The sequence below is a fragment of the Myotis daubentonii genome, chromosome 12 (assembly GCF_963259705.1).
Source record: "Myotis daubentonii chromosome 12, mMyoDau2.1, whole genome shotgun sequence".
NCBI classification, from domain to species: domain Eukaryota; kingdom Metazoa; phylum Chordata; class Mammalia; order Chiroptera; family Vespertilionidae; genus Myotis; species Myotis daubentonii.
The window spans coordinates 45226839-45241972 of record NC_081851.1 but is presented as its reverse complement, the minus strand read 5'-3'; the positions used below and the strand labels follow the sequence as shown (position 1 = coordinate 45241972).

Sequence of the window (15134 nt, the reverse complement as noted above, 5' to 3'; positions counted from 1 at the left end):
AGAAAAACAATTAGCAGCTCCAGGTCAATTACAGAGTGGCACAAACAGGACGATTTCCATGCCGTGAAGTGGTTTACCTGCTGAAGTTCCTTAATTTCTTGTGAAGTGAAATGTACTCTATGAGGATTCACCAGCTCAATTGCAAAGGGCCTTCCTGCAGCACACACCCCGCCATGAAACAGAAACGTGTGGATGGAGTTAACATTTGGGCGAGTGCAAGAGGGTTAGGAGGTGTGAAAACATGAGGTGAGCTCTAGAGGACTGAAAGTTTAGCTACATCTGGGGAGGGGAGAATGTGTAAAAAGAATTAAGGGGCTTTGGGGAGCTGCTAAACCCCAGTGCAGGCAATATGTGAAAGTGACTGCTTTCCCAAAGGTCCACAGGCAAGCCTGTGTTAGTTACAAAATAAAATCTAAACGACCACTAACGGACTTGGTTACACTGGTGTCATGCTGCCACATGCAGCCATGTCCAGGTAAGCCTCGCTGAAATCCGTCCTCCTAGCTCAATCCTCTCGTGACACAGAGGAGCTGTGATTCTATGAGAGGAAGGATCTATAAATCTCAAATAGCTCTCATTTTTCTTGTAATGAAACAACGAAAAACCAGAAATGAAGGTTAAAAGAGCAGAGTCACTTTTTCAACGAAGATGTGCATTTTAAAAACTGTTCTTGTCCTGCTGAGATGTTATTAAATGGAACAATTAACAATCAAACTTCTGGGGGGAAATCAGGCACCTCCTGCTGAATGCACATAAAAGTCCCTTGTAACCCACAGGTATGCAATAAAAACGGCCTCTGAAGAAATGACTCCAGTTAAAACATAACAATTATATAATTTATAAACATAGCGCCATAATCCACAAAGCTTTCTCACTTGGAGAGGAGCTCTGGGCTCCACCCACTTTGGTTTTGAGTCAGTGACTATAGTAAACTATAGTGATAATCTGAAAGTTAGTTCTAGTCGAGTGATGCTGTTGCAATCTTACCATTTCCTAATGTCCTCACATCTACATCTTCTCTTCCAGAGGATGAAAAATTAAAACCTTCAGAAAGCAGATAAAGAAAAAAAAAATTCAGAGAAATAATAGTCCTAATACTTCCATTCCTGCCCTTTGGTAGAAACCCAATTTTTCTTAAACAATTTACAGGAGAATCCCAAAGGATAATCATCATCCCACCTCTATTTCTAATCTCTCCTAAAGATTCCAATAATAATGACAAACACCTTTTATTGAGCACTTACATGCCAGGCACTAAGCTAAAATTTGTGCGTACATTATTTCATTTAATTTTACCCGGTGAGATAGGTATTAAAAAAACAAACAAAAACAAACCACCAAGCTTCAGAAAGGTTAAGTACTTTTCTCAAGGTCACAATTTAAATGGCGGAGCTACTTGTTTCCAGTGTCAAGGCCAGATCTTAATCACCATCTCACGGGAAAGCCAAACGCAGAGCATGATTTGGAGGAAGCCCCCCACACCCTCCCACCACCACCCTGGTCACAACTTATGGTGAAAGGTCTATCTACTTTCTTCACTTATTTGATAATTAAACTCTATGAAAGGGAAAGGAGGGAGGAAACATTTGACTCTAACGCAAGTTCATTATATAAGCAAATCTAAGCTGGAACTGTGACAAAACTAGCGTTCATTTTAAGATCGATGGGTCATCACAGACTAAAAGCTGCAAATATTGAAATGGGAAGTGGTTTAAAAAAAAAGTGAGGGGAGAAGTGTCACATGACAGCTTTTTTAGAAATAGAACTGACTAATGATTTCATCATCACCATAGCCCACATTAACATGAGAGGCATTATTCTAAACATTTCATATGTGTTAACACTATGAGATAGGTTAACATTATGAGATAGACAGTGACATTATCTCCATTTTATTTATAAGGTAGGTAATACAGAGAGGGGATAAGTAACTTATCTAAGATCACGTCACGGATAAGTGGTATGGTCAAGATTTGAACCAGGTAGTCTGGCTCCAGAGTTTCTTAACCTTGTCCATACTGCACCACTGAGAAGACAGCCAAAAATGCTCAGACTTGTGCCCACGGAAAGCAAGACCAGTCTTGGACCAAAGACTGGGAAAGGCGGGAATGTTTTTGAAAGCCTGGTCAGTCATCAGAGTGGTAGAGTTTAAGGTCTCTGAACATAGAGCTCACACCCTGATTCTTTCATTCGGGAACAAATATGTACAGGATGTGTGTGCAAGGCACTGTGCGAGATGATGGAAGACTAAGGCACATGAGGCGGACATAGCTCTTGTCCTCCCAGAGATTACTGTTTATGCAGGGATATGGACCATCAAATAGTGGAGGGCTGGGGCAGAAGTACGGGAGCATTCCTGCACTTAGAGCACAGTGCAGTGAGAGCGATGAGATTTTTATTTATTCCTCGGTAGGCCAGCCACTCTGGAAAGCACGAGATAAGGGAGAACAAGACTATGGGATGAGCAGATGGGAAGGTGGGAGGAGGAGGAATTCCATTGTAACAGCCACTGTTAAATCTTCCCAGGGAAGATTCTAAATGCAAAGTTCTCATGTAGATTTTTAAAAGGGGAAGGCTAAAAGCTTTAAAGTCCATGAAAACTACACTCAAGCATAGCCCTCCTTCCCAGGATGGTTAGCTGTGAAGAAAGCAGGATTTCACCCTTCCTTCATCTTTAAAAAATCACGTTAGCAAGCCAGGGCCAACGCCTGCTGGAAACATGGGCTCCGAGCTATAGGGTGTCAGGTACTGCCATGGCAGAGGGGGCTCCTCTCTATGCTCAGGGCCCAAAGCTGTGGCTCTCACGCAGAGAAGCAACCAAGGACTGGCTAGCTAAGCACTAGCTATCCAAGGCAGGTCTAGAATTCAAGCTGTGAGTGAGGCTCATAAGTCTGGGTAGGCTGTGCTGCATTATTCCAGAGGACTGGCCAGTAGAGAATCGAGGTCAGGCAGGGAGTGGGATTCCATGGACCAGTAAGTCCCAAAGAACCATCCATTCCATGCTTACACTCCACTGTCAAGCTGTTAATACACATTCAGCAACATTAGTAGCTTTCAGTTAGTCAACACACTTAAGAGTAGCACCAACTGGGGATGGAGAGCTAAATGGAGAGTTCAGATGGCATCTGGGAAGCTGAAAAATACCGACTCCTTATGGCTGTGACGTGTCTTATACCTGTTCACCTCCATCTCCAAACCAGCCATAATGTCAGGGAAGCAGGAATCCACAGTGACTGAGCCACACCCGCCACAGTGACTGCTAAATCAGACCAGAAATCTCAAACTCATAAATCAGTCCATCTAACTTCTCACAAATTCCAGCACATCAACAAGAAAGAGGGGCAGAAAGCGAGGCTCCGGAGAAGTCCAGAGAAACATCATAGTCCTTCCAGACAGAGGGAGAGGGGGTATTTACTGTATATTTTAGGAAAATGTTACAAATTTGAATCCCACATGGAAAAACACTTTTGGGGGCAAACTTCAAAACTTTATTCATAGGCAATTATGAATAATAGCCGATAAAAAAAAGAGGAAAGGAGCCACTGCCATTCTGGGAAACACATTGTTTAAAACTTAGTTGCATTTTCTAAACCCTATAAGTGCTTTGAGTCTTCTGCTCAAAGAAACAGATGTTTCAAAAACAAATAGAAAGCCAAGGGTAAGAAGGATCAGGAACTATGTCTGTGGTTCAGCTGGTCTGCAGTGGCCTCAGACCCAGGGGCAGACAACGGGGCAGAGACCAGCTGCTAACGTTAGGATGTCAAGTGAAGTGGTGGGGACTTGATCCTGTAGCTCAGTCACTGACCAGTTTTCAGCAGGGAGCCGCCATGACAAACACTTACTCACTGAGCGATGGAGTGAGTGTGTTAGGGGAAAATTTTTCTTTGATTTTGAGAGTGTTCAAGTTTATTACTCATCGCCTAGGGAATTCGCAAGTACATAACATGAAGTGACTGAGAGACAAGTTTGTATCTCTCACTTAGGGGAAGGAACCTTTCTGAAGTAGCTAGGCTGCTTCGTGCAACACCGGCTTATTTTCATCGAGCTGTAAAACCTGGAGGTCCCACAGTCAGAACCATCTTCCCTGAGTGGTCAGAGGTGAACCCCTGAAATAACAAGTAATTTATCTGAGAAGCAGGGGTTTAGAAAAATGGATGCTATTACTCAGGCCTTTCGAACAACAAGGTCTTATCATGACAAGAAGCCCCTGAGCACAGAGGCCTCCAGAAATACGCTTTTTCTTAAGTGGCTCTCAATAAACTTCCTCAGCACACACAACCATATATGTGACACACACAGTTTTACTTATTTCCAGCTTGGGGACAGATTTTCCCCCTCAAATGGAAAATGACAATGGAGTGCCTTCATGAAAGACTGCAAGGGTGAAACACGCTGGTCACAGCGGGGGCTTCCTGGGGACCCACATCATCAGAATTGAAAGTTTCTTGAATCTTACAGAAAAGGAGTGAGGTGGCCACAAAAAAGTTTGAAAGAGACGTCTTGTGCCAAAGCTGTATTTTCACTTCTCCACGACTTGGATAAGTTTTATAAGATAGCTAGTGTGCGAATAGTAGATTCAGTAGATTAAAGCTCATGGCAGTAACCCAGAGTCCTTACTGCTAAGATTCTGGAAAATACTAGTTTGCTAGGTTACTTTCTTCTTCACTCAGTTAAACAATTCTTAAAAGACCCTTACAAAGAGGGCTGCTCTAACACTAATAAAAGAGAAAAATGGTAATTGGCGTACGAGCTACCCTTTTCATTGGCTAATCAGGGCTATATGCAAATTAACTGCCAACTAAGATTGGCAGTTAACTGCCAACAAGATGGCGGTTAATTTGCATATGTAGGCACAATGCAGGGAGGCGAAAGGGAAAGCAGGAAGAAGCCCCCTGCCACTGACAGTGATCGGAAACCCAGGGGGGAGCTAAGAGCTGGGGGGCAGGGCAAAGGCGGCCCTGGGGCCGCCTTTGCCCTGCCACCCAGCCATGATCGGAGAATCAGGCGCCTTTGCCGCCCTGGCCAGTGATAGCAGGAAGTAGGGGTGGAGCCAGAGATGGGAGCTGGACACGGTCAAAGCTGGCAGTCCCGGGAGCTAGGGGTCCCTTGCCTGGGCCTAAAGCGGAGCCCACGATCGCGGGGCCGCTGCAGCTGCGGGTCCCCGCTGCCCGAGCCGGACGCCTCAGCCAGAGGCGTTAGGCCTGGGCAGGGGCGGAGCCCGCGCGATCGCGGCCGCCCCCCCCCACCCCCCCCCGCTGCCACTGCAGGTCCCCGCTGCCTGGGCTGGACGCCTAGGCCAGAGGCGTCAGGCCTGGGCAAGGGCAGATCCTGCGATTGGAGGGTGATGGGGGTCAACGCCTGAGGGCTCTCAGTATGTGAGAGGGGGCAGGCTGGGCTGAGGGACACTCCCCCCCCTGCCCACACCCAGTGCATGAATTTCGTGCACCGGGCCCCTAGTATAATTATAAGCGGGGTGGGGTTTGAAGTGCTTCTCTTTACAAGCAGAGTGCAGGAAGGGACAGCCATATGTCATCTCAGCCACTGCTTGCCATTCCTACAGCAAGTTTGTTTTAAGGTGTTTCAGAGAGAAGGATGGACGTTGAGTTGATTCCTCAAAAAAGGTGTTCTAATTATTTCAGGAAACCCACTTCAAGAGTGCTTGACGTCCTGCCGACAGTTTTTCCTGACGGACATGATTTCCTGTGGTTGAAATCTCAGCCCCTTTCCGCGAGTCTACTCCTCGGTGAAATCATGAGGCTTTATGCTGCCTTTGACCTAACAGGCCTATCAAGACAAAGACAGCTAAACCTGCCCGGATCTGACTCATCCCCCAAACCTGTGCTCATTAATGCCTATGGGATTAAAACGCAACACGACTCCCAGTAAGTCTTTGTAAAATGGTAGCGGTCGGTTTCTTTTCTCTGGGCTTCAGCTTTTTCCCAGGGCATTTTAGCGACTGACGGAAGCCAGGCATGTGTCAAGCGCTGACTGTGCAAGCTGTATTTTAATTTCCTCAAATTCCACCAAAGAGGTCAAAGCTGAGGTGTCCCAAGGTCAGCGCGTCAGTGCATTCATTTAAAGTAGTTTCGATTGTTTTGAATTTTCCCAGGAAAGAGCAGTCATTTTGAAAAGGGAAAGAAATCCTTGGCACCTTGGCCCAAATCCAGCCCCGGTCAGAGGAGCTCAGCCATGGAGTGTCTGTTTATGGGAAGCTGCCAGGCCAGGGGCCCAGACCTGGTGGTGATTTTAAAAATGGAGAAATCTTGCCCTAACCAGTTTGGCTCAGTGGAGAGGGTTGGCCTGTGGACTGAAGGGTCCCGGGTTCGATTCTGGCCAAGGGCATGTACCTTTGTGGCGGGCACCTCCCCAGTAGGAGGCGTGCAGGAGGCGGCTGATCAATGTTTCTCAACTCTCTATCCCTCTCCCTTCCTCTCTGTGAAAAATCAATAAAATATATTTAAAAAAATAAAAATAAAAATGCAGAAATCTTTCCTGCCACCTCCAAAAAGTCTGTTCATGAATGACAATGTATTTAAAATGTGAATAATGTAACACTTACTCTCTGCTTTGAATACTGTCAAAAGATGATCGGAAATTAATTCTTCCACTGAAGATTCCAGCTTCCTTTCTCCATCAATTATCCAAGGAGTTTGTGGCAGATTCCTGGAGTATTTATTATATCTCCCTGCCAGAGAAATATAAGGTAGGCTTGATGGAATGATGTGATTAACACAATGGAATAAGTACAAAAAAGCAACAACTATGTATTGCATGCCATACCCTATGATATAAAACAAGGCTTAGCAAATAATAATAAGAATAAAACTAACTAACTAACTAAAATAAATAAATAAATAAATAAATAAATAAAACAAGTCTTAGCCTTCAATTAACTTACAATCTAATTTGGGGAGCCAACATATAGACAGGTAGACAATTAAGTGATAATATTTAAGGTAACAATAGAAGAGATAGCTAACAACATAATATGAATCATTAAATGAGTTCTAAAGGAATGCTCAATATATTTATTAATCTGACTGGTTGACAAAACAGGTTATATTATTACAGAACTCACCAAGGATCTTTTTTTTTTTAAAGAGAACAACTACTGCTTTTACAGATGATTAATAATACTTTCAATGTAATAGTCATTGGTGATAATATATTCCAAAGAATTCAAATACAGGAAATTTTGAAGTTTTTATACTTGAAAAACAACAACACCCTAACAGAATATGACTCATTGGTTTATGAATAAAGCTCCCCTAAGGAAGGGAGCTTTCATTACCTCATTTCATTCAATAGTCAAAACTAAATATCAATTTCATTTCAGATATTACTACAAAACAGCTGTAGCTTTCAAAACACAAACTGTCTGCTAGATTACCCTTGGGAAAGTCAACGCAACAATTTCTTTCTTTTTTTTTTTTAATTAAATCTTTATTGTTCAGATTATTACATTTGTTCCTCTTTTTTCCCCCCATAACTCCCCTCCTCCCAGTTCCCACCCCACCCTCCGCCCTCGCTCCCCACCCACTGTCCTCATCCATAGGTGCACGATTTTTGTCCAGTCTCTTCCCGCATCTCCCACACCCCTTTCCCCCCCAAGAATAGTCAGTCCATTCCCTTTCTATGTCCCTGATTCTATTATGATCACCAGATTATTTATTCACTTGATTCTTAGATTCACTTGTTGATAGATGCATGTTTGTTGTTCCTAATTTGTATCTTTACCTTTTTCTTCTTCCTCCTCTTCTTAAAGGATACCTTTCAGCATTTCATATAATACTGGTTTGGTGGTGATGAACTCCTTTAGCTTTTTCTTATCTGTGAAGCTCTTTATCTGACCTTCAATTCTGAATGATAGCTTTGCTGGATAAAGTAATCTTGGTTGTAGGTTCTTGGTATTCATCACTTTGAATATTTCTTGCCATTCCCTTCTGGCCTGCAAAGTTTCTGTTGAGAAATCAGCTGACAGTCATATGGGTATTCCCTTGTAGGTAACTGAGTTTCTTTCTCTTGCTGCTTTTAAGATTCTCTCTTTGTCTTTTGCTCTTGGCATTTTAATGATGATGTGTCTTGGTGTGGTCCTCTTTGGATTCCTTTTGTTTGGGGTTCTCTGCGCTTCCTGGACTAGTAAGTCTATTTCTTTCACCAGGTGGGGTTAGTTTTCTGTCATTATTTCTTCAAATAGGTTTTCAATATCTTGCTCTCTCTCATCTTCTGGCACCCCTATAATTCTGATGTTGGTATGCTTGAAGCTGTCCCAGAGGCTCCTTACACTATCTTCGTATTTTCGGATTCTTTTTTCATTTTGCTTTTCTGGTTGGGTGTTTTTTGCTTCTTCGCATTTCAAATCTTTGCCTTGATTCTTGCGCTCCTCTGGTCTGCTGTTGGGAGTCTGTATAGTATTCGTTATTTCAGTCCGTGTATGCTTAATTTCTAGTTGGTTCTTTATCATAACATCGAGGGTCTCATTAGATTTCTTGAGGATCTCACTACATTTATCGGCGGCTTCTAGACAATTCTTAAGAGACCTTAAAAGTGTGGTTCTGAACTCAATATCCTCCATTGACAGTTTTGTCCTGTTTCTTTGTCTCCGCATTTTTTATGCTTTCTTGGTGCACCCCCTAGTGGTCTTTGTGCGTAGTCTTGTTGTAGTTAAGCCTTGATTGTTGTCGGCAATACCGGGGGTGATTTGACCTCCATGCTAACTGGCTATGAGAGGCAACGCAACAATTTCTTTTCAGGCAGAAGCCAAGTGTTTAGTCATTTTGCAGATAATAAAATTATTTTTGCAAGTTTGTGTTCATGTTATAAAAAAAAAATCCTCTCCACGGCTGTGTTTCTCCTGGCCAGTTTTGGGTCTCGCCATCTACTCATATTTCCACTCGGCCATCTCTGATGAAAACTATTACGACCTGGGAAGTGTCATTTCCTTTTGGCATGGCATTCTAAATAACAAATCTCCCGAGTGACCTTAAGAATACCTATACAACCTAAAATAAGATTGGCTATCAGTTCTAGTTCTCAAAGAGTTAACCAATCAGAATCTAATAACAAGAAGAAGGAAAGAGAGGAGGAGTCAGTTGAGTTTTTTCAGAAAGGTGAGTAGGTTGACAGCGTAAGTGTATTCTAGACAAAAAATATTACCAGCCACAAAGACAGCACCATGAGCACATTCCATTTCAAGAACAGAGCATACAGCTTTTGGTGAGTTTGGAGGACAAGGAAACTGCCTGCAAAACAAAATAAATTTTATAGCTACTATATTCCGGACATGATAATGAACCATGATAATGAGTCATCGTTGTTCCAGAAACACAGGGCCTGAGTCTCTCAAGGACTCAGCCTCTCCCTGACTTTCAGTTTAGGATCCATACGGGTCTTTTCGCCTCCAGGAGAGGGTCACCGAGGAGGTCAGGCTCTGATTTACTACTGCCTTTCACGTCCAGGAGGCCTCATGCTCCCAGATGATAATTCCAATGGCCTTGAAATTTGGGAGAAAATTCCGTACATATGAAGTAGAAGCCTCTCCAGATTCTTTAGCCATTTTGTTACCTCTGAACACTTGCTGCTGGCTTACAAAAATCCTCAAGCATTTGGGTCACGCCGGTGTGCCATGAGATTGGTCACACCTGTGGGGAGGGTACCTTTTTTTTTTCCTTCTCATTCCAGCAGAGACCTTTGGAATCAGACCAAAGAGTCAGAAAAAGTGGAATGTCCACTCTTTTTCCTGCCCTTTTATCAAGAAACTTCACTGGAGAACAGACAGGGAAGAGCAGCGTATGGCTTTAATCTCTGCCCACCACCTGGGAACCTCCAAAGCCATGAACTGGAGTATCCCTGTAAGTGACTAGACGTGGACTTAACACAAAATGTTTGTCTTGAAAATGTCATACAGTTTCCCAAGATGTCTCAACAAAGAAATCACTTAGGAACTCAAGAAATATTGCTTATAGAGAGTAACTGTCCTTACTTTAGAAAATTTAATAAAAATATTTCCATTGTGAGACTCATTTTTAGTCAGTAAAATATAGGAAACCTTCCTCATAACTTCATTGTTTGAAATTTATTCAAGGATCTCCTAGAAGGGTAAACTATAACATATTATTAAATAAAATAAACACACTGAGAATTGAAATATAAGGCTTATTGCATTTCAGCATATTTTCTCCCTTTTCTGGAGGTGGATAATACTACAAAATGCAGGACTTGGACTGGGAGTCCAATGCAGGAGTCTGGAAACCTGGCTCTAAATTCCTACTCTAGCAATTCCCTCTATGAATTGCTATATCCTCTTCTATAAGATGAAGAAGTTGGACTTGACTCTTAAATTCAAATTTATTTGACAAACATGTATTGAACACCAGTGCATGCCAAGTACTGAGCTAGAGATTGGGGATAGAATGAGGACAAAGGCACAATCCTGCTCACTGAAATACCTCCAGTCTTGTCTTAAAGACAAATAACCCAAACTCTCGCTACCAATCCCTTTCTTCTAAAGTTCCATGATGCTTCCTCGCTTCCATGTTTCTACTTACTTGCGGAAATCCTCTTCATTTATCTTATTCAAAGCTTTCATAACCGCCATTCTAGTGAATACTGACTATAGAGGGTAAAATGAAAAGAAAAGACATTTTATCAGCTAGATGAGAAAATGTCAGAGGTGAAACACAGAACATGGTTGGAGAAATTATACCATTTTAAAAACATACTTAAAAGGGAGAAATACTTAATAGCTTCAAGAAAATAAGTAAAATGTACAAGTGCTCATTTGGTCAGTTCTGCAATCACTGTACTCCTACAACCCTTCTCCTTCAGTCTAGTTAGTCTACGTCTACAATACCCAGTAGACCTAGCAGAACACGTCTTCTTCACTGCATTGTCCCACTCCCCTCAAAGCGTGGCATTCTTCAAATACAAACATGATGACACTGCAGGAATTGTGCTTGGAATATCTTCTCCCAGGCCTCAAAAGGAATTCAGGTCGATTCATCTACCTTTTCTTCCCTATATCCCTGCAGAGGCTACAGGACATAATTTAGGAGTTGGCTGCCAGGCTAAGGGGTAAAACAGAGCCAAGCAGCCTGCTCTGGCATCTAGCAACTCAAACTCACTCAGCAGCCACAAAGTAAAACAAATCCATGATACTGAATAGAAGGGCATCTACAACAAATGTCCCACTTAGGGGTTTTTAAAATAAGAAAAGCCAAATCACATACTAGAACATACTAGAACTAACTACTAGAACTAGACATACTAGACATACTAGAACTAACTACTTTATATATATATGATAAGTCACATATATATATATATAATAAGTCACAATTATTTTGTCTGTTATGAGAAATGACACTTGACTGAAAAGGGGCGCAATGTAGACATCTCAATAGTTTATCATCAAGGCCATGTTTTTCTAAATCACATTCTGGGGAACCCCAAATGTGATTAGAACTGAAAATTAAGTGCCTGTTTGTTCAGATTGGAAATTTTAGGCCTGAATCTCTTAAGGTCACTCAATTTACTACCAGCCACAAGGCAGGAAAACTACAGTTAAAACTATACAGCACCTACTGGCCAAATGGTGTGGTGTCTATGATGCTTTGACAAGAATTCCCTTATCCTATTATCTGATGCCGGTACTTGTATATTTCCTCAAAGATAACACAAAATAAACCTAGCTCTTCAATATAAATATGGCTTATAGGTCATTGGGACAGAATTTCCCAACTGATATGGCAAAGCAGTGAGCTGCAGTTGTGCCAATATTCCAATCCCTGTAGTTCACAGGAGCTGAGCAGGGCCTGGGACAGTGGGCAGCACCAGGCTTACTGCTTCCAACTTAGAGCAACTTCATCTGTTAACCTCAGGGTGCTGAACAAACATGGCAGTGTTCTGGGTGCACCGTGACGTGAGAAAGGTCGGGAAGTGCTACTTTAGGCTTGGTCTACATTTCTAGTCATTTTTGCACAGAGCATTCAGCAAATGTTACACCCCACTCCCTCCGCACCACCCGCGCCCCCCCCGCCCCGCCCCCCCAACAAGATCTAAAGGTTCAGCAATCAGTCAAAGCAAGAGGAAGATCAAATGAACTATTTTTGACAATAAACTTACATTCTTTTTAACAACCAGAACAGCAAAATGGATGTCAGTCATTCAGGAATGCCTGAGCCTGCACAAAACCAGCTAAGTAATGGGACATGAAAGTTTGCCAATACCATGCCATGCCATTCTATCCTGGTATAATAGAAACTAAAAGTAAATGCCAACTAATTTGCTCATTAACATGAAGACCAGCTCACTTCAGACAGTAAAGGGGAGTTTGAATAATATGCCCTTTTTGCAAATGTAGCTTGAAATAGTCTTTATTAATTCCGTACAATAAAATAATTTACTTTGGATTATATTTTTTAAAACACCAATTGCTAGAAAATAGATCTTAGACAAAAGTTTGGAATACTGTTCAATTTACCACAGACTTTCCCAGATGATATCATTTTGGGAATTAAAATCTATACGTTCAAATTTTCCCAAATGGTTAACAGAAACATCATTGAAACCCGGGTTCTGAATTCAACAAGAGGGTAACAACCCAGATGATGACACAACCGTGAGTGCGGTTATGACTTTCTAGACAGAGGCACAGGTGTTGAGAGCTGAAAAAATAAATAAATAAACATAGCAAGTGGAAAGATTTAAAGACTTGATTCTTAGTAAAATAGATTGCCACATTACTATTGCATATCTTTTTTTTTTTTAATTTGAATAATCAGCTCAGACAAAACTCACTAAAGAATAAGAACCAGGCACCCTTACCTGTTTGTTTTTGGCTGGCTTGAAGCAATCCGGGCATATTGCACGTCTACGTAAAATTCAAGTTATTGTAAAAGGTTAATGAGTTTATTTTGCTGTGAATATAATTCAAACGTATTTTATTCAACATGGCTGCTAAACTCAGGATATCAGGAGCAGAAAAAATAAATCCCTATACGAGCTGCATTGGTCCCAGGGGTGGGGAATGTCCAGTCTGTGGCCTGTGAAATCATTTGGTCTGGCCCTGCCAAGGCATTAGGGGTGAGTTAGTTAAATGTCTGACCAAATACAGCAGGCTAATTTTTTAAAAAATATATTTTATTGATTTTTTACAGAGAGGAAGGGAGAGGGAGAGGAATACAGAGTTAGAAACATCGATGAGAGAGAAACATTGACCAGCTGCCTCCTGCACACCTCCCACTGGGGATGCGCCCGCAACCCAGGCACATGCCCCTGACCAGAATCGAACCTGGGACCCCTCAGTCCTCAGGCCGACGCTCTATCCGCTGAGCCAAACTGGTTAGGGCAGCAGGCTAATTTTTAAGCTGATAATTTTGTATGGCCCGCAAATGATGTTATAAATATCCAAATGGCCCTTGGCAGAAAAAAAAAGGTTCCCCACCCCTGGTCTAGACTTTACATTAGAGAGAGCACATTTTAAACCTACTAAGACATGACAAGTTCTGATATACTCATTAGAAAGAGGAGCAATACTATTTTCATGAAAACCAAAAAGCATTAACAATGTTATACCATTGACATTGTTGTTTACGCGGCAACTTACAGGAAGTGGCAATCCTCCACTGTTTCTGGGTGAGCAAAGACCACACTCACTTCAAACAAGCTCTAAAAAATTATAAAAGACAGTTTAAAAATGAGCAAAAGGAAACCAACATCTAACAACTTATGAATGGAAATAGAAATGAACTCTCACAGGTTGGCTCAGAAAAAGAGTGACAAGGAAAACGGGAAATACTACTATTTTCAAATCGGCTTGTACACAGAGCAGTTGTAGAGGAAATTGTCTTTTTTCTTTTTTTAACTCCTAAAGTTCAACCACTAGTGATCCTACCAAAAAACAAGTTTGAAAGAAATTTTAAAATAAATGTTTCTGACTTTTAAATGTTTAAATGTTTTTAATGTTTCTTCACATTTTGTACATGAATATACATTAGGTGTGAAGATGAATGAGAATTCAGGGAATTGGGAAGAGAGAACTGAAAGAAATGAAGAATTATTCCAGGCAATACGAGGATTAGAATTATTAGCAAAGGAAAAAGCACTTTATTTACATGCTTAAAAACTCTGTATGAGGCTTTTTAAAGGTGTTCAAACTTCTTAAGTTTGAGTTTTAAAAGAGAGATCTTAATTTTTTCTTATTACAAAAGCAATTCATACAAATTGTAAAATGATCAAATACAGGGCAGGTTTTCAATCCCACTCCACTGAGGGGATAGAACCAGGAATAGTTTGGTGTGTTTCCTTCAAACCCTTCTTATAAATATAGACATAAATGTACAGTATATACTTCTTGGGACAGTAAACATACATTTGTATAACTGCTTCAAGAATATTATGTCATGGACATCTTTTCAACTCTAGGGGCTGTTGGATATTTTAGTTGTAGTAAGTTTTTCTAGTATTAAAAAAATGCTAAAATAAACATCCTTGTACACACAAGAAAGCACAATTTCATACTTTGCGTACATTGACCATGGAGAATATATAACATTCCACATTGAGAAAAATATATAAATGTCATACCATGCAACAATCTTACCTTTTTTATTGAGTACTACATTACAGATTGCATAGGACTGTCGGCAAGCCGATTAACTACTCTAGAATCACAATAGTTGTTTTTTTCCTCTCTATTCTAATCTACCAAATAAAAATAAGATTACAACACTTTTTTTTTTTTACTCAAAAAAACTTCAGTCCTTCTGAATCTATTAGAACATTTTTATATCTTTTGTTTTCTATTTTTGGTTCTGAGTCAACATATAAGAAATCATTTGTGCTTCAAAAATAAAACTTGAGGTAAAAAATATTTTTTGTCAATGACTTCTTTAATTTCCAAAGTACTTTCATTACCTCATTTCCTCTTCATGCTATCTGTGGGTTTTATTTTCTATTCTCTCAGTATTCAGTTTAAAGGGCAGTCAGAGTTTATTCTCGCTAACTGAGAGAAACAGAGCTATACAATTCAGAACAGTACATTTTTAAAAAATATTTAGCTTTGAAAAATGGTTTTCTGATTTTACTTGCATGAGCGTGTGTCTGATATTCAGGGAATTTCCTTCAAGCAAAAT

General features: G+C 41.0%; 1 protein-coding gene across 2 annotated transcripts in view; it reads right to left on the bottom strand.

Annotated features, from left to right (window-relative positions):
- The window catches only part of PUS10 (pseudouridine synthase 10), a 64699-nt gene that overhangs the window by 18054 nt on the left and 31511 nt on the right, over nucleotides 1–15134 (bottom strand). For both annotated transcript variants that reach the window (XM_059659726.1, XM_059659727.1), the window contains exons 7-13: nucleotides 13607–13668; nucleotides 12826–12871; nucleotides 10548–10612; nucleotides 9157–9242; nucleotides 6560–6685; nucleotides 988–1044; nucleotides 78–154 (exon numbers count right to left, since the gene is read on the bottom strand). In XM_059659726.1, the coding sequence (XP_059515709.1) occupies nucleotides 78–154; nucleotides 988–1044; nucleotides 6560–6685; nucleotides 9157–9242; nucleotides 10548–10612; nucleotides 12826–12871; nucleotides 13607–13668 (519 nt within the window). The remainder of the gene's footprint in view (nucleotides 1–77; nucleotides 155–987; nucleotides 1045–6559; nucleotides 6686–9156; nucleotides 9243–10547; nucleotides 10613–12825; nucleotides 12872–13606; nucleotides 13669–15134) is intronic.